This window comes from Mobula birostris, chromosome 8 (assembly GCF_030028105.1).
Source record: "Mobula birostris isolate sMobBir1 chromosome 8, sMobBir1.hap1, whole genome shotgun sequence".
Taxonomy (NCBI): Eukaryota; Metazoa; Chordata; class Chondrichthyes; order Myliobatiformes; family Myliobatidae; genus Mobula; species Mobula birostris.
The window spans coordinates 88,070,052-88,090,193 of NC_092377.1; the positions used below are offsets into that span (position 1 = coordinate 88,070,052).

At 39.9% G+C, this 20,142-nt stretch overlaps 1 protein-coding gene across 3 annotated transcripts; it reads right to left on the reverse strand.

The window, feature by feature from the left end:
• Positions 1–1,347: 1,347 nt before the first annotated feature.
• taf5l (TAF5-like RNA polymerase II, p300/CBP-associated factor (PCAF)-associated factor) lies at positions 1,348–20,132 on the reverse strand. Of its 3 annotated transcripts, none has more exons than XM_072265595.1 (5): positions 19,936–20,131; positions 19,555–19,699; positions 14,781–14,885; positions 7,732–8,456; positions 1,348–2,928 (listed from the first exon to the last, which is right to left on the reverse strand). In XM_072265595.1, the coding sequence occupies exons 2-5, from the start codon at positions 19,694–19,696 to the stop codon at positions 2,137–2,139; spliced, it is 1,764 nt and encodes a 587-aa protein (XP_072121696.1). In that variant the 5' UTR covers positions 19,697–19,699; positions 19,936–20,131; the 3' UTR covers positions 1,348–2,136. The 3 variants fall into 3 exon arrangements, with proteins under 3 accessions (XP_072121696.1, XP_072121697.1, XP_072121698.1); XM_072265597.1 differs by lacking the exon at positions 1,348–2,928 and adding an exon at positions 2,940–4,164 and having other exon boundaries at positions 19,936–20,132; XM_072265596.1 differs by lacking the exons at positions 14,781–14,885; positions 19,555–19,699; positions 19,936–20,131 and adding an exon at positions 12,059–12,158.
• Between the last annotated feature and the right edge of the window lie 10 nt (positions 20,133–20,142).

Below are 20,142 nucleotides of genomic sequence, written 5' to 3' on the forward strand. Positions count from 1 at the left end.
AACCAAAGAGAGGGCAAAAATAGAGCAAAAAAAAAGTGGGAATTTAGAGGATTGAGAAGCTTTTAAAAACCAACAGAAGGCAACTAAAAAGTCAGTAAGAAGGTAAAGATGGAATATGAAAGCCAGCCAATAATATTTAAACAGTATACCAAAAGTTACTTCAGATAAATGTAAAGTGTAAAAGAGAGGCAAGAGTGGATATCAGACTGCTGGAAAACAACGCTGGAGTGGTAGCAGCGGGGGACGACAAAATGGCGGACAAACTGAATAAGTATTTTGCATCAGTCTTCACTGTGGAAGACACTAGTGTATGGTGGAAGTTCCAGGTATCAGGGGTCATGAAGTGCGTGAAGTTACCGTTACTAGAGAGCAGGTTCTTGGGAAACTAAAAGGCCTGAAGGTAAATAAGTCACCTGGACCAGATGATGTACACCCCAGCGTTCTGAAAGCGGTGGCCGAAGAGATCACAGCTGCATTTGTAATGATCTTTCAAGAATCACTAGATTCTGGAATGGATCTGGAAGACTGGAAAATTGCAAATGTCACTCCACTCTTCAAGAAGGGAGAGAGGCAGAGGAAAGGAAACCTGAGGCCAGTTAGTCTGACCTCAATGGTTGGGAAGATGTTGGAGTCAATCATTAAGTATGAGGTCTCAGGGTACTTGGGGGCACATGATAAAATAGGCCTTGGTCAGCATGGTTTCAAGGGATAATCTTGCCCGACAGATCTGTTGGAATTCTTTGAAGAACTGACAGGCAGAATAGACAAATAAGAATTGGTTGATGTGATGCACTTGGATTTTCAGAAGGCCTTTGACAAGGTGCCACAGGAGGCTGCTTAACAAGCTATGAACCCATGGTATTACAGGAAAGATTCAACCATGGATAAAGTAGTTGCTGATCAGCAGGAGGCAGTGAGTGGGAATAAAGGGAGCTTTTTCTGGTTGGCTGCAGTTGACTAGTGGTGATTGGGGCTCAGAGGAAAATTGAATCAGCCATGATGAAATGTCAGAGCAGACTCAATGGGCCAAATGGCCTAATGCTGTTCCTATATCTTATCACATCAAGTACCACAGGACCCCGTGACCAATCTTTCACTATGGCTGGTCCAGTCGAGTTTCTGGTCAAAGATGAATAATAGGATATTGATGGTGAGCAAACACTGATGGAAATGCTATTAAATATCGAGATATGGTTGGTAGAATATCTGGAGCAAGAGTGTTCCTTGCCACCTATCTGCCCATTTTGAATTTGTCTAGTTGGAACATTGACTTGGAATAAAATACCTTTTAACTGATATTGAATTCTGAAAAAAGTGTCCATACAAAGCAGAAAACATCTGTCTGTGTGCAAAACTCTTTAATTTTCAGTTTGACATTAATGCATATTAATGTTTTTCTGGAGATGGGAAGGTTCATTTAATCTTTAAAAAGGCCCATGGCTTTATATTGAAGTACTTTATCATTCTCAAACAACCTTAATTTCAATTACAAAAACTTTCACAGATTACAATTTTTGTGGATTATTCACAATCAACCCCTGCCCTACAAGTGTATCAGCCAGAAATTTCATGGTTAAACATCTGGGCTAGTGTCACAAAACAACTCAATTGGGATTTAGTCTGGTCAGACTACAAAAATCAGACTAAATAAATTACAGAAGAACTTACTAGTCACCTTTTGGATGATTGTATTCAAATGGTATAATCCATTCTTCAGCTGAACCTACAGCAGCCAACATAGAAAACTGTCAAATTTACATCTTGAATGGCAATACGGTATTACCAAACCCGCATCTTAACCTAGTCTTGTATCGACCATGACTTCTGTGCCTAGTGGACCTGAACAGGGCTATAAATGGAGTGATCCAGAAATTTCAGGGCACCTGTATAAACATGTCAGGGCATCTTAGGTAGGTAAGAGGAGAACCACCAAGATTTGACCCACTTTCTTTTTTTCCTTTCTAAATACTGGGACAATTGTGCAACAGCTGGTATTTTGGCTGCAACAAGATGTAATCAATGCAAGCCAATAGAATACACATATTTGACCAAAGCATGCTAGAAAATAATAATACATATGGTCCACGTGACCAAATTTTCTAGTACTTTCTAAACACAAGAACGGTTCTCTTCTGCTTACGATTCTTTTTTCTCTTGTGCAACTCCAGTAACCAAGACCAAATTGCAGGACATGAATTGAACACTCAAAAGATTACTGGTCTGTCCTGTATATACACCCACTAGCTCATTGGAAGAACCATCCACCGATGAAGTAGAGTATGTATTACGAATATCCCAGACACGGACAGAATTGTCAACTGATGCAGAAACGATCAGACTGCTATCTGAACTAAATGCAAGGCTAGTTATGTTGTCAGAATGCCCTCTCAGCTCTTTGAATAAAGTACCTGATGCGAGGTCCCATAGCTTCAGTCGCTGATCTTCACCTGCTGAAGCTAAGTATTTCCCATTGGGAGAAAAGGCCAATGCCAACACAGGGCCACGATGTCCTGTGAAGAGGCGGACTGTGTTCCCTTGCTGAGTACTCCACAGCCGCACAGTTTTATCTATTGAACCAGTTGCCACATAATTAGAGTTTGGATGAAACTTTACACAGTCTACATCTGCTAAGTGACCTGCATAAATACGCAGTGGGTACGTCCTATCAAGTGCCCAAAGTCTTGCAGTCCGATCATGCGATCCACTCACAAAGTAAAGGCTAAGGGGACTAACGTCAATGTCCCAGACTGGATAAGCATGCCCTTGATACAAACCAGTGTTTTTAAAACTGCACAAATCCCAGTATCGGACTGTTGTGTCTTCTGAACAAGAGAGAAGTCCTGAATTATCTGAGAGAAACTTGGTACTGTACACAGGACCACAGTGTGCTCTTAGGATCTTCATTTCACTGCCCACATCATCTACCACCTGCATTAAAAACAGGCAAGAGTAATAGGGTCACATAAAACCAAATTCATCAAAAATTCAATTTATCATGCATGCATTGAACAATGAAAATTGTTTACAGTAGTTCTCTACTGGCTTTCGCTTCCTTATTAAGCAGAAATCACAAGTGTTTATATCATCCTGCATTTCTCTCCTTTAAACACCTGTTAAGGATGGAGACAGGCTTCAGGCAGTATCATATCCAAAGCAACCTCCAACAGGTCAAGAGAAAACAATGAAGATATTAACGCAAACATGAGGAAATCTGCAGATGCTGGAATTTCAAGCAACATACATAAAAGTTGCTGGTGAACGCAGCAGGCCAGGCATCATCTCTAGGAAGAGGTACAGTCGACGTTATTAAGATATTAAGATGCCTTTCCTTTTGATTGTCCTGAAAATTATTTTCAGCTAGGCAAAGTTGTGCTTAAAATGCTGAAACATCAAACTCATATTCCAATCTGTCACAATGTTGCTGAAAAAGGGGATGAGAACCAGGATATAGTCAGTGCAGCTTAAGGGAACAGTCAGAGCAACAAATCCCAAAGCAATAAAGTAAGTCTCCAGATTGTATAAATTATCACTATCTGAAGTATTCTCTCAGGTGGCTGCAAAATATCCTGTGGTACTACTTTTAAAAAAAAGGACGAGAGGGTGATTATGCTCAGTGTCACGTCAATAATTATCCTGTACTATTTGCAGAGTCTTCACCTCAGGTTAGAGGTTTGCAAATTGTCCATCATATGCAGCAGCCAATGACTACATTTCAGTTGGAAAGGACTTTGGGATCTTTTTAAAAAATAAGACAAGGGCAATCTCTTCACAGCTGTTGCTGATCCTAAGGTGCAAATGTGACATTTCTAAATTAAGCCAATTCACTGCTGCCTTTTTTTTTTAAAAAAGTACATTTTTAAACAATATTTTAAAGTGACAGTCATTCCCTGTTCATCTGTCAAATTTCTCACAGGGAAATTAAATGAACTATGTTTATGACTGAATCAAATTATCTTTTAGTAACAAATTATCTTTTGCTGACGTGTAGTTTCTTGCTTTTGAAGAAATATTCATACAAACTGCTGATGGGTTCTACTTACATTTCAGCATATTACAAGAGGCACATGTTACATGTAACATACAGCATCCGGCCCTTGCATCATCCACCTCAGGGAAATCTTCAGAATGGGATTGGAGAATACATGACCCTCTCATCACCCAGACCTGAGTTTTGGGAAAGCTTTTTCAATGTTACTAATACATTTTAACCACTCATTCTGCGAGGGCGGGAAAATCTAAGAGTAAAAACAAAAGGTTGCAACATAGCATATCAGGGAGCATCTGTGGAGTGGAGCTATTCTGGTAACAGTGTATCAACTTGAAAGGTGCAACTGCATCCTGTCCATCCTCTCCAAAATAAATCAGTTCATGTGGGACTTTTATTTTGTACATCAGGAAATATGCAGTCACTATTAGACTGCCTTGATCAAACCGGAAAAAATGAAGGCTGGGGAGAAAACCAGTCTTCTCTCGGCTGATCTAATAAAAGACTGAAGAATTGTAAAGGCAAACTTTAGGCACATTTTTCCTGCACAGCTTTCAGGCTTTCAAGACTCAAACCTACTTTCATTTAGTAACCCCAAACCTGTTTGGAAGAAAGATTAAAGCTGAAATTGATCCGATGTGCACATAATAAAGCAAGTCCAGTATTTGTGAATTATTTACTGCTTCAAATGATCAGGTTATGAACAGTAATCTTCACCTAACTAGATGCCTGGAATTTCACACCCATGTTATAAAAATTAGCTGTCAGGATTCCTACTCAGTTGGTGGCCATTTAGCCCATCAAAAATATACATCCCTTGAAGAGCAACCCCTTTATTCTTATTCTCCATATCACTCTCTGCACTCCCAAGAGCCTACACAATCCCCTTTTGAAGACAATTTCCATCATCCCTACAAGCATCAAACTGTGTATCTTAATTACCACATAAGAGTAGTTTCCTCACACTCTTCCCCTTATAACATTTGCCTTTGTTTCCTGTTCCTTGAGCTGTCACTGGAGCCAGCAGTGGGAATGTGTTCACATCAAGGGATGTTATTGCATCTTAAATTTTAATATTCCTCCCTGCTCTAGATGTGCTAGTGTATACTATCCATTATTTCCCAGTGGATTATCCCATCTGTCAAATATTCATACACCTCAGATATCAAGTGAAAGCAAGAGATTTGGAGATGTGATATTTGAAACAATTCGCATACTGGGAGGGGTGTTAATTAACTTAAAACACCTTTAACATTTAAACACCTTTTCTTTCAACTACTCCAAAAAGTGCTGCAAACCTTGCTCCTTTAAACTCTCCTACCTTCTCCCTCACTTACTTGGACTGAGCCATCACCTGCCAGCTTGTAATACTTCCCCTCCATAGATGTGGTCTGATCTGCTGACTTCCTGCAGCATTTTGAATGTTACTTAAGATTTCCAGCATCTGCAGAACCTCTTGTCTCTTTTAACCAAATTTTGTTTGCTTCAATAAAAGGTAAACAACTTTGTGAAAGTTTGTTTGTAAATTGTTTTGATCTTGATGTGCAAAAGTCTTCTTCTTAAGTCCATCACCCGGACTGGAGCATAGGCCGTCAACAGCAGCTCACCACAGTCCTCTGACCTGGGCCGAAGACTGATCGGTCCTGTGGCTTCTGCTTTGACCACGACTTCATATGTCTTCTCGGCGAAAATCCTTCCTCTCCCAGGGATGAAGTCTTTGGAGCCTCTGTTGGTGTTTCTGTAGCACTGGGTTTTTAAGGGATGGTGTTGCTAGCCCCATACCCAACCCTCCTCCTTTTGCAGCTGGGCTTGGGACTGTCCATGGCAAAGTTATGTGCAACAGTTGCAAAACTATATTCCAAGAGCAGGACCACTGATTCTAATCTCACTAAAATGGAGCGATGAGCAAAGATTTTAGTTTAAATTAAATAAATCTGTAATGAAGCCCTAACCATCAGCAATAGTGACCATTAAAGGAAAGGCTTTTTATAAAACCTCATCTGATTCAGTTACACCTTAAAGAGGAAATTGGCCATCCTGGTCCATTTTGGCCCATGTACATCTAGACTGATCAACATGATTGGCATATAACCATCAATTCAGAGGGTAATTAGTATTTGCCAATAAATTACTACAGATCCTGCAAGTGAAATAAAACGACATAAGTAACTCTGATTAAATAATTAAAAATTAATTATTCTCAAACTCTTCACAGAATGCTGGAAACCACAATATTCCCATGACCGCACTTCGTAGCTCCAGATTCAGTTGTTGTTAAGTGCCATTGAGTAATTGTTGACTCATGGTGACCCTATGGATAGTTGCCCTAAAAGCTTCAATCCTCGCAAAGGCGGCTCTTTGTTGATAATGTTGTGTTCAAAGCAGTCCTCATTGTGTCCATCCATCTGATGGCAGCCTTCCTCTTTTCCGTTGTCCTTCTACCTTGCCGAGCATGATATCTTCTTCCAGGGAGCTGTTTCCACAAATAATGTGTACAAAGTACAACAGGCAGGGTCTTGTCATTTGAACCTCCAGAGAGAGACTTGGTTTGATCTTGTTGAGGGCCAATCCGTTTGTTCTGTAAGAGGTCCACAAGGTGCATAGTGTTTTTCTCCAGCACCACAGTTCAAAGGCATTGATAGGCTTACTATTCTCCTTCTCTACTGTCCACCTTTCACATCCATATAATGTCATAAAGAACACTATCGCCTGCAAAAGTTGAATCTTGGTATGTAAAGATAGATTCCAGTTCCTGAGGATCTTCTCTAAATCCTTCATGGCTGCTCTGCCAAGTGTGATTCTTCGTTGGATTTCTTGACTGCTTACCACTTCGGTGTTAATCATTGATCCAAGCAAGTTGAAACTGTTCACCGCTTCAATTTCCTCTCCACTGAGATTGAAATTGGTTGTGCTGCCAGAAGTCATAATCTTAGTCTTCTTCAAGTTAAGGTGCAGACCCATCTTGAAGCTATGTTCCTTGATGTTGGTTAGTAGTTGCTTTAGGTCTTCTTTGTTTTCAGACAGTATTGCTGTGTTCTCAGCATAACGCAGGTCCTCTGAAAGGCCTGGAGGAACAGGAGCAGCCCACTTGCTGCAATCAGTCCCTAATTACCCTCAAATTGAGAAGGTAGTTGAGTCAAGCATGTAGGCCCGACCATGTAATTTTTACAAGTTCCTTTTCCTGAAGAACATTAGGTAACCAGGTGTTTTCTTAATGACTATTGGTTAGTTTTGTGGCCAGAGATATTGAGACTTTTTCCAAAAATAAATTCTAGAATTATGGGTATTTCAATTTACCAGATGGGATTGAACAGTTTTCTAGACCAAAGGTCCAGAACTTTACTCGTACAATGATAACCACATCACCAGCTTATACTAACGGTAATTTAATTTCAGCCCTCTAACTTTTTGGTCATTATGCTAGACTCATCTTCTGCCTCCCTCCAAACTTACTCAGTTTTGCCTTTCTCTTTATTTTGTCATTACACTTGCATTTCAATTCACAGAGCTTGTCCTCAAAACAGTACCAAAACTTATGCCTAACTGAAAGGGCAGACAGGAGTTTAATTTGTGACAATTACATAAAGTACAATTCAGGAACCTTCCTTGGGAGGGTATCAGTTTTCAAAGCAAAGCAAGCTGCAAGACAAAAGACTACAAGGAAATAGGTTAAGCCAGATGAAGTTTAGCAGCATGATGCTAACTGTTGGATTTAGCTGCTGTCATACAACCAAGCAAATACATACCTCATTATCAAAGATATCACATGCAAGGTTGATTCGAGAAACATCCACCTGCTGTGGCCCAAACTTAAGTTTCTTCGATCGCAAGCTCCACAGTTTAATACAAGAGTTGTCAAATCCAGCACTAAGCAGTTTATTGTCGGGTGAAATTTCTGCAGTATTCAGCAATTGGTCTGTGTTGTAGAAAGCATAGAAACATATTGTCGTGAGAGAGGGTGGCCCATCCTTTACTCGTTTTATACTGTCTTGCAACAGCTCCAATGCTGCTTCATTCTGTAACATGGCAGAGGGTATCTCTGAAGGCTCCAAGCCCAACCCCTCACTTCGAGAAAGGGCTCCAACACTGTACAGCTGATAGCCAGTCTGCTGAGAACACTGCACATCCAAGTGAATACGTGAGGCTAGAATCTTGCACAATGTACTATTGTTGTCACTCTGGAGGTAGCGGAGAAGATAGTTGTAACTTTCTTCAGTGAGGCTAACAACATACTTGTTTTCAATTAGAGTACGCAGCTTGGAGTTTGAATAAATATCCTGGCTATTCAGAGTACTCCTTAGCTGTTCCATGATATCCTTTTGATCTGCGTTTTGCAGAAACATTCCATGGAAGCGACTGTAGAAGCTATCTGCTGCACTTTTCAAACTGCTATGTACCATGTCAAGATGGAGGTAGACAAATAAGGGGTAAAGCAGTTGTTTCACTTCTCGGCTGTACTTTGATTCTACATCTGGAATAAGAAATGTGATAGTGAGGAAAGGCATTCACAGGACACCCACACCTTTCCCTACAATCCTTAGTGCTCACAGGCAAGTCAGAAATTTTATGAGCCAAAACTAAGCATTCAGCACAAACTGCAAAAGCAATAAGCACTAGTTTTGTGAACATGCACATGGAACATTTCCAAAATTTGGGAACACAGCCAAGCTTCAAAAATATATTAAGATCAGACATGGCAACCTGGAACAGAAAGGCAGTTACAAAATAAAAATTCCAATTTACTTGCTTTTCACTAACTGAAATTATTTCCTAAATCACATCAAAAAATTTATGTTATAGATACCCATAGAAGTCTCATCTTACAATGATACAGGAGGTGGCCATTTGGCCCATCATGCCCATACTAGCTCCATTAGTTAGTCCCACTGTCTTCCCCATTTTCCTGTAGCCCTGTATTTACTCTCTCTTACACATTCCCATAAAGGCTTCTTTAATCCTTTTTACCATTAACCTACACTAAGAGCTAATTGATCAACCAGCACTTAATTCAGATGCAGAAACCAATTGATAACCAGGCAGTCATGATGAGTGCATGCAAACTCTACACTGAGATTAGCTTTGAAAACATGTCCCTGGAGAGAGCTTTGTTGTACTGCCTTTACACCCTTTAACATTGAGATGGAGCTAACCTATTCATATGTTGCATCCATCATCATTCTTTATAAGCAAATTATACAACTTCTGCGTATGTTAGAAAAGTTATGACATGAAATACCTTCTGCTCACATTTAACTCTGCACCTTATCTACATCATGCCTTCCACATAGACACTGACAGGATTAACTAAGGATAAAGCTAACACCAAAGTGTGAGATATCAAGTTAGTTCAATTATTTAGAACATCACACCAGTATTCTTAAGGCACCCATGAGGGGAGCTTCAATTTCAGCAGAAAGATTTGATACTCCTAAATGATATTTCAAACAGCAAAGTGTTGATTCCAGGAAAACAACATTTCAAATAAAACTCTCAAATGACTAAATAGCAGGCACATTCCCTGATCTCTCTGACAGTATAACACCTTTATCTCCATCACTAAAGCCCCTTTGAAATGGAAAAGAGTATTGGAATTCCATAGGATTTTTTATTGATCATGAAATCAATATTGAGTAAATAAAAACATTAGTTTTGCTAATATAGAGCTCAATTACTTATGTTAATTATAACTTGAGCATTTGATGTACTCTTTTTATTTCCAAGAAATCAGGATAGGAGGTCATATTTGCTTGCGGTAACTTTTAATACGGTGCTTTAAAATTTTCTTGGATGTTGTTTTGCTGAATAGACCAAATTGATGCATTAGTCAACTCCAGAAAGAGGCTCCAATTCATTCTGATCAAATTACCTTTTATTTCATTAGCAGTTCACATTCAAAAACATCCCAATTCAAAGGACAAAATTTTTAATGCCAAAATATTTCAACAATGAGGCATATTCTAGTTTTGCAGACTGGGCCATCCAAATGAGGAAGTGGCTGAAGAAACTGGTGAAAAGAACTTGTAAGCCAAAATCAGAGCTGGACAGGAATGGGTCTCAGACTGCAAGGTTAAATGAAATATTCCCATTACAAAACTCTTCCTGAAAAACTGTTAATACATTAACATACAATGCCAATATTAACTGATTCTTTTCTTGTGCAAATTTATCAATGTAACCTCTATTCCTTTATCCCTCAAATTTAACAGCTTCAAAGGCATGTCTATTATTTACTTCAACCATAGCATGTGGTAAACACGTTCCATGTTCTTATTCCCTCAGCAAAGACTTTGTTTTGAATTTATTAGTTGATTTCATGGTGACTTTCAAGGCCTCGTGTTTGGGGACCTCATTCAACATCATCGGCAAGTCCTGGGGTCAATACCGAATTTGGAACCTGAAAGTCAAGGACCGATAGCCAAAGCCCCAAGTCTGCGAATCTCTGCGAGTCTGCTAGGGAAGTCAAGGGCCCAATGGCCGCGAGTCTGAGTCCACTGGAGGCTGTAAGCTGTAGACGTCTTGTCCTGGGGTTGGAGGACTATGTATTTATGTGGGTGGGTGGGTGGGAGGAAGGAATCTGGATTGGTTTGCTATGGTTTTGTTACTGGTTGTGTTTTGTGTTGTTGCGCAAAGCATTGTGATCACGCTACGTTGGTGCTGGAATGTGTGGCAACACCTGCAGGCTGCCCCCTGCACATCCTCGGCTGTTGATTGTTAATGCACATGATGCATTTTACTGTATGTTTTGATGTAGATGTGATAAATAAATCTGAAATAATTCTTATAGTGATGGTTTCTAGTTACACTCCTCTCCAAGGTGAAAGTATTCTCTGAACCTACTCTCAAAACTTTCTATCATTTTCAACACCTAAGCAAATTCTCTCAGCAGCCATCTTTACACCAGAGGAAGTAAAGAGACTGAGTCTGTTTGCCTTGACAAGTACTGTTGTGGTATCATCATAGCAAGTCTCTTTTGTATTCTCTGCAATGCCTCAATTTTTCATGATATGGCAACCAGTACTACACATGTACAAATGCTGCCTAACCAAAGTTCATTTTCCTATTTTCCAATGCTCTCTTTAGATACCGCATTTTGTATTTGTCATGGCCCTGCTAATATGCAGACAACTTTCAGTAACTGCAGCACCTGCATGTCACAATCCCTTTGTTTCCCTACCTGATCTATGGTGGTATCTTCCCAATAACGTGAGCTCTGTTCTTACTATCAAAGTCTGTGATCCTGCATTTACCCTTCATTTGCTCGTTAATACTTTTATCCATTCTGTAAGTTTAAAGCTCACTTATCATTTGTTGAGGTTTTCTGCAGAACTGAAAATTCCTTCTAAACATGGTACCATGTACAAATTTTAACATTTTTAATTCAAGCATCTGACTTTAAATACGAACAGACATTACAGCAATTTGAAACACTGTCTACTTCCATTTCAAAATGAAACTCTTCAATCCAACTCTGCATAGTCCTGAGGTCAACTAGTAAATAATTCTACTTGGCCAATGCTTTTTCATTCTCTGACCTTAATCACGGTTGTATAATGAATACAGAAAGTTTTTTCAAAAAACTGGAGAAATTAAAACTATTTGGTAGGAATATTCGGTTTAGACAGCATTTGCTTATGTGTGTAGCTTTGGTTACTGTATCGTGGAAAAAATTATCAAGGCACTAGAGATCTGCAGCGGTGGTGCCGGAGACGGCTTAATTAGGTCTATGAAATTATGGAAGATTTTCTTAGTGGGTTCAGAAAATGTTTGCACTTGTGGAGAGGAGTAACTCAAAGCCATCACTTCAAGTCACCATGAGATCCAGTAGTGAGTTCAAAAGAAAATCAATGCTGAAAGAGTAAGAGTGTGGAACTTGTTACCACGAGCTATGGTTGAAGCAAAGAATAGGCATGCCTTTAAAACTGAATAAGCTTGAAAGAAAAGGGAACAGAGGGTTACATTGATAGGTCTGTTTGAAGAACGAGTTCAAGTGCATCACAAATGACATAATTGACTGGATGGGCTAAATGGCCTGTTTCTAAGCTGCAAATCCAAAAGGAGATAAAGACTGTTTACCTTGTTAGCTCCTTGAAAGAAGAGTTGGTTTCCCCAGCTATTTCCTGCTGATTAATGAACCTACCACTTCTAGGTGTTCTCCTGGTTTCTCCCCTGATAGAGATTCCACCATTTTATCCTTCTACTAATGTTAACCTTAAATTTCAATAACGTTATAAACCCTTCTTAAATACAAGTGTTAAATTAGTTATCTGCCACTCCTTATGCATATCTTTTCCAAACAGGTTATTAAATGCCTCAGTTATCTCTAATCTTGATCTGCAAAAAAAAAATGCTGTAATCTATTGAGGCCAGGGATTTAATCCTCAACAGTTTTGTTATTATCAATTTTCCCTCTTCCCACTTGTTTGTAATGTTCCCTGTTCAAGCTTCATGATGGGTTCAGAGCAAAATAACGACCTTTGATATCTTCTTATCACATACTGTGGCACTATCCTGTTTGTACTTAATGGCCTTATTCCAATTTAATTTTTTTTTAATGTTTCTATTTTATGCCCCTTGAAAAATTTGGTTCATCTTTACTTTTTAATTGTTCAATTCGAAGAGATCAGTTAAAAACAATCTCTTTGTATTCTCTCTTACCATCCACTCTTCTACTGTCTCTATACTTAATGTATGCCCTTTCCTTTTCCTCAATCTTTTATTGCATCCATAGAGCATCAGAAATGTTTTGTTAGTTTTGTCTTTTTCGTAAAATACATCCTTCCTGTACTCAGTTGAACATTATTTTGAATGTTTCCCTTTTCAAACAAAACAATGCTGCTGTTCATTTCATCTTTGAGTCCTATACCCAGAACCACAAAATCAGTTCTCCCCCAAATCTATTTAATTTTCATCACATTGATGTCCTTTTCTATTATCTTACAGGATATTACAGTTGGATGCTCCCTTATTTTCTCTTATCTACTGCAGTTCATTCTTCATTCACACTGTTCAGTCTGTCAATAACACAACAGTAGTGGTCTCACCACCAACAACGGTGAGATAGCCTACAGAGTGAAGATGGGAGAACAAGGCAAATAATATTTTCCTGAATGTCAACAAGACAAAGGAGATGGTTATCGAGAACTTGGACCACTCAAACCCCATTTTACATAAGTGGCATAGCAGTTTCAAACTGCTGGGAGTGCACATCTCACACTAACTTTCAGGGTCCCAAAACACATGCTACAGTTAGGAAAGCTCACCAACGTCTCTACTTTCTGATGAACCTGAAGAGAGCTGGACTATGCACATCTATACTCATGTTACTCTACAGATGTGCAGTAGAGAGTATCCTAACAAGCTGCAGCACTGCATGGCACGGAAACTGGATTGCAGCAGACAGGAAGGCTCTACAACAGGTAGTCAGAACTGTCCAATGCATCATGGCATCAGCCTACTCGCCATCAAGGACATATACATATACAGAAAAGTACCTGAAGAGTAATGTCATGATGAATTCCACCCGCCTTACTCATGGACTGTTTGTCCCACTTCCATCAGGGAAAAGGCTATGTATCATCCACACTAGGACCACCAGACTCAAATACAGTTGCTTTCGCCAAATAGCAAGGCTGATCAATATCAATCCACCCCTACCTTATCACTTCCTGGCAGTTAGCTTGTGTGCAGACAGCCCTATGCCTTGCATCTCTTTAAAGACATACAATTAAATCTACTATAACTGATGAGTATTTATATTTGTGCTTTTTTATCATCATTGTTCTGTTCTTTATCTTGTGTTTTTTTGTGCTACATTGGATCTGGAGAAATAATTACTGTATTTCTTCGTTCTTTACACTTGTGTACAGAAAATTACACTAAGCAATCTTGAATCTTGATTACTAGATCCAAACAAGAATACTTTCTGGATTATGTTTAAAACTATAAAGAACAGTTCTATAAATATCGTTGGAACTACATTCCTTTTCTCCTTATGTTCAATTCATATTGGGCTAAATGGAATTCCCCATCATTGTTAGTTTGTTTTTTTAAATGTTCGTACATATTTCCTCCTCCACCTCTCTATGCCATTAGTTGTCTGGAATATTATTCTTGCTAATATGATTGATCTTTTTTTTCCTGTTGATGTAGATTCTATTTATCTTTAGAAATGCCTCCACATCTTCTGTTACTAATGCACAACAGCAATGTATGCAAACTTAAGCTTAATTCATACATATTGCCGCTCACCCTTTATCTGTCAACACCAGTGCAAAATAACCCATGTTGCTTTCAGTTACTAACTTATTTTATTAAAATATTTCTTCCTGACTCAGTGTCTTCCAGATTTGAAATATTTGATATCTTTCTCCAAACCTGTGAATTTGATCGGAATTGAGGTTTGATCATACAACAGGCCAGTCAAATATTCCACCCTGTTGAGAAGTCTTCTGTTCTTCACATTGAAGGAAAGCTTCTCTTCAATTGTTAGACAAAAATTTAAACACTTTACAAACCATATTTATAACCACAGGTATAGCATGACTTTAAACACGTGATTCTGCAGATGCTGGGAATCTTCAGCAATACACAAAAAATGCTGGAGAAACTCAACAAGTTAGCATCTATGGAGGGAAATAGTCAATTTTTTTGAGCAGAGACCTTCATCATTAATGTTCTACTGTATAAATTTCAGAGACAGTATTAAGCAGACACTGACAATGTGGAATGCTTATAGTATTTTATAACACCTACATAATTTACATCTGAATACATGCTTCCCCCCATCCACACTCACCAAAAAGGAAGATTTTAAACCTCCCGAACTGTATTTCATATTGATTAGGATCAGCTTGACAGGGAGCTGCAGAAACCACATTGGGAGACCCAGACTCTGCCTGAACTGTTGTTAAAAGAAACACAAATAGAATATTATCAACACTAAAAGATCTGGCACAGGAAGTAAAATCACATCCCAGTCATTTCAAAGTAACTGCACTGACAATGTCATTTCAATGGGCATGCAGGTGAAAAAGAGGTTAGACTGAAACTATTCAATGGATCGTGAGAAGCTGTTTCTTTGCATTTGCAGGTCAATACTGCAATTCTCACAATACATAGTATATCACAATTTTAAAAAGTTCTTCGTAACCAGGATCATCTTGCTATTGATGTGTTATTTACAATGAATGTTAGTCCCAATTGTGGAACTAATCAATCCACACAACCAAATTGTCTCAGACCTCATTATTCAACTGGTTTTAGAAATGAAAAAAAAACCTTGCTAAAATGAAAAAGCACATGTTGGACATACTGAGCAGAACAGGCTGAATCTGTAAAACATTGGAAACATTTTTGTAGTTTTGGGAACATTTTCTGTTTCTCCTCCCACAGATGAGGCCAGAGTATTTCCAGCATTTTTAGTAATGTGCAGTCTATATTTTCACTTTCTGGAATGCAAGTCTCATTCACCGCTGAACAAAATTTGCCTCAAGCATCTGATTTTGGTCATTCTCAACATCTCCCCAGTAGAAAACAGACCACTGGCACAGTTATAAACATTGGACGTTGAGAAACTAGTAGCTCCAAATGCATATGTTGAAATTTTACACTTTCTTTTATGTAGAAGAACTAAACGAGGGTACACTTTATCATCCTCTGCATTATTCCTTTCATCATTTAATCTCCTCAGTGAGGATATTTCCTTTCATTCCTCATCCTATCATAGCCTCTGCCTCCAAGCTTCCAAAGCATTTAACTTAACTATTTCTGAAACGTTAACCTTAAAGATCAACTTTTTTCCTTGTCTCTACAGATGATGAACAACACTGAAGCAGTACAAGCCTAGCTTTATTTCCAATTTCCAGCATCCATATTATTATGCTTTTGCATCAACAATATTTTGCTTGGCATCACTTTCCCTGCTGTTTAATTACCTTAGTTTTGCACTTAATTTAAAATCACATAGATCTCGAAGCATCAATTCAGCCATATTAATCAAGTTATTTTAAAACATCTGACAACTTAAGCACTTCAATGTCACTGTGTTAAAAAGGAAGTTTCACAACTTAGCAGTTGCTGGTGGTACAAGAATCCTATGTCAATTACTGTTCCAAATTCACTTCATCCATGTTATATGCTTAGCCTCAAAAGTTTATGAAACAATGCACAAATAGATGTTTTATATGGATATTTTGACTCAACTACCATCTACAAATTTGCTGATGATACAACTGCTGTTGGCAGAATCTCAGGTGGTGACGAGAGGGCGTACAGGAGTGAGATATGCCAACTAGTGGAGTGGTGCCGCAGCAACAGCCTGGCACTCAACGTCAGTAAGACAAAAGAACTGATTGTGGACTTCAGGAAGGTTAAGATGAAGGAACACATACCAATCCTCATAGAGGGATCAGAAGTGGAGAGAGTGAGCAGTTTCAAGTTCTTGGGTCTCAAGATCTCTGAGGATCTAACCTGGTCCCAACATATTGATGTAGTCATAAAGAAGGCAAGACAGCAGCTATACTTTATTAGGAGTTTGAAGAGATTTGGCATGTCAACAAATACATTCAAAAACTTCTATAGTTGTACTGTGGAGAGCATTCCGATAGGCTGCATCACTGTCTGGTATGGAGGGGCTACTGCACAGGACCGAAAGAAGCTGCAGAAGATTGTAAATCTAGTCAGCTCCATCTTGGGCACTAGCCTACAAAGTACCCAAGACTTTTTCAGGAAGTGGTATCTCGGAAAGGTAGTGTCCATTATCAAAGAACTCCAGCACCCAGGGCATGCACTTTTCTCACTGTTACCATCAGGTAGGAGATACAGAAGCCTGAAGGCACAAACTCAGTGATTCAGGAACAGCTTCTTCGCCTCTGCCATCTGACTCCTAAATGGACATTGAATCTTTCAACACTATCTCACTTTTTTAAAAATATACAGTATTTCTGTTTTTGCACTTTTAATAATCTATCCATATACGTAATTGATTTACTTGTTTATTTACTGTTTTATTTAATTTATTTTTTTTCCTGTCTCTGCTAGATTATGTGTTGCATTGAACTGCTGCTGCTAAGTTAACAAATTTCACGTCACATGCCGGTGATAATAAACCTGATTCTGAAGAAAGTAGTTCTGTGCCTACAGTTCTGATGTCTGATAAAAAAAATTTGAGACTTGCTGCAACTTACACACCTAGAATAATGCATTGGATTCTTGAGAAATGCTAATAGTCAAAATTGAGTCCATTAAAAGCCTTCTGAGAGAATTTAAGGACTTGAAAAAGGATCTACTGCTTTCCCAGCATATATGACAAATAAACTCTTCTCAGGCTTTCAGCCGGGTACAGGTATCAATTATAACCGACGTTTCAATGACAAACTTCGAAGATGATGACAGACAACACACATCAAAGTTGCTGGTGAATGCAGCAGGCCAGGCAGCATCTCTAGGAAGAGGTACAGTCAACATTTTGGGCCGAGACCCTTCGTCAGGACTAACTGAAGGAAGAGCTAGTAAGAGATTTGAAAGTGGAGGGGGGAGGGGGAGATCCAAAATGATAGGAGAAGACAGGAGGGGGAGGGATGGAGCCAAGAGCTGGACAGGCGATTGGCAAAAGGGAATATGAGAGGATCATGGGACAGGAGGCCCAGGGAGAAGGAAAGGGGGGGGGGAACCCCGAGGATGGGCAAGGGGTATAGTCAGAGGGACAGAGAGAGAAAAAGGTGAGGGAGGGAGGGAGGGAGGGAGGGAGGGAGGAGAGAGAGAGAGAGAGAGAGAGAGACAGAGACAGACAGACAGAATGAGAATGTGTGTAAATAAAAAATAAATAAGTAACAGATGGGGTACCAGGGGGAGGTGGGGCATTAGTGTAACTTAGAGAAGTCAGTGTTCATGCCATCAGGTTGGAGGCTACCCAGACGGAATATAAGCTGTTGTTCCTCTAACCTGAGTGTGGCTTCATCTTTACAGTAAAGGAGGCCGTGGATAGACATATCAGAATGGGAATGGTTTACAGTAGAAGAGGCCGTGGATAGAAGCCACACTCAGGTTGGAGGAACAACACCTTATATTCCATCTGGGTAGCCTCCAACCTGATGGCATGAACATTGACTTCTCTAACTTCCACTAGTGCCCCACCTCCCCCTTGTACCCCATCCGTTATTTATTTTTATACACACATTCTTTCTCTCTCTCTCCTTTTTCTCCCTCTGTCCCTCTGACTATACCCCTTGGCCATCCTCTGGGTTTTTTCCCCTCTCCCACTTTTCCTTCTCCCTTGGCCTCCTGTCCCATGATCCTCTCATATCCCTTTTGCCTATCACCTGTCCAGCTCTTGGCTCCATCCCTCCCCCTCCTGTCTTCTCCTATCATTTTGGATCTCCCTCTCCCCCTCCCACTTTCAAATCTCTTACTACCTCTTCCTTCAGTTAGTCCTGACGAAGGGTCTTGGCCCAAAACGTCAACTGTACCTCTTCCTAGAGATGCTGCCTGGCCTGCTGCGTTCACCAGCAACTTTGATGTGTGTTGCTTGAATTTCCAGCATCTACAGAATTCCTCGTGTTTAAGATGATGACAGAGCTTGTCTTCAAAACGTCGGTTATAATCAATACCTGTACCCTGCTGGAAGTGCAAGAAGAGTTTATTTGTAATTTGGGGACTTGTCCACTTACCTATTCCAATAAACTAAACTAGTTTATCTCAAGGAATTAAGTAGGAAAACAAGGTGATGACTGAAAACGTCTGATCACCTGGAATGCAATTCATCTATTAAGACTTAGTAAAAATTAAAAATTACATATCAGATATTAAACCTGAAAGGGTAAAGAGCTAAACTCTGTTGGTTTAGCCCAGGAAGAAAGTAGGAATTGTGAAAATGTTTAATTAAGGAGAAAAACAGGAATTCTAATTTATGGCAAATTGGGTTTGCCTTAAGAGATCTCTGCTATTAAGACAATGCTAAACTGGTCAATCATCAGTGGTAGTGTTTCACTGAACAGGCTGATCACCTCTACTTGGTCACAAGTACACGAGGTTCAGGTGTAGCAATGAAAGGGAAGAAAGAAAGAAAAAAGGGTTTCCTACAGTCAACTGTTATATTTATGTACTTATTGAGTTACAGCACAGGACCTTCTGGTCCTTCGAGGCATGTTGCAACACAAACAAGATGCTGGAGGAACTCAGCAAGTTGGGCAGCATCTATGGAAAAGAGTAAACAGTCGACATTTCGGGCTGAGACCTTTCGAACCCCTGATTCGACCCTACATTTACAGTTCTTGCAATCTGCAGCCTCAAAAGCAACTGAATAAAGAATTCTTATTTTGCAATTTTCTAAACAATCCAATGCAAAGATATCTGCATTGCTGACCATTGTAAATGTACAGAGGCAGGAATGATAGCTCAGGACTTACATTAACAATACAAACCAGCAATTTGGCTCTTTCTGTACAAGCTTTTTCCTGTTATTTTGAAGTAATTTCACCAATGAGGTGGAAATTTTCTTTACTCAAACTTGATGTAGATGTCTAGTACTCAAAATAGCCTGGTTCAGGTAGGCAAAAAAGTCTTCGATGTACCTGTCAAGTTCGTTGCCATTTCTTCAGCAGTCTGAGAAAATTTCGGTCCCTGCTTCATGGCTCCATCCGAGTCCACGAATTGTCTTCTTCTGAGGTAGTGAGCCACAGCAGTTTGAATCTGTTCTGTGCGTACTCGCTTCATAGTCTAAACAAATCAATGGGATAAGTAACAATATTTATTTGTCCATCCAACTGAGAGTGGTCACATAATTGGGGGAGGGAAAGAGGGGGAGAAGGGGTGGGAGGAAGTGTGGATGGCCGTGGGGGAAGGGGTTGAGAGACGGGTGGTAGATGGGGAAGGGAGGAAGGTAATCGTTGCCCCACCGCCTCCGCACTTCCCGCAGGCCCGCAGCCTCCACTTACTACCGAGCCGTGACTTACTGCATGACGGCCGTTCCCTCCCGTGACAGCAGAGAAAGCGAAGGCCGGAGAATGTCACCGGGCCTCAGAGCCGATCCGAAGGACGCGCTGCGCTGGGCTCCGGGCCAGCCGGCGGTGGGCAGGGGGTGGGAGCACTCTCTCTGCTGCCGCTTTGCCGCCTCCGCTCGAGCGGCTCAGCCTCTCGCCGATTGGCTGCGTGCACGGGGT

Bases quoted from the DNA above. Each gene is read 5' to 3' on its own strand.
- taf5l (XM_072265595.1), bottom strand. From the start codon at position 19,696: ATGAAGCGAGTACGCACAGAACAGATTCAAACTGCTGTGGCTCACTAC. The intron at 14,886-19,554 runs GTACATCGAAGA...TTTTAACAACAG, and splicing joins AATGGCAACGAACTTGACAG to TTCAGGCAGAGTCTGGGTCT. The intron at 8,457-14,780 runs GTGAGTGTGGAT...TTCTTATTCCAG, and splicing joins GTTTAAAATCTTCCTTTTTG to ATGTAGAATCAAAGTACAGC.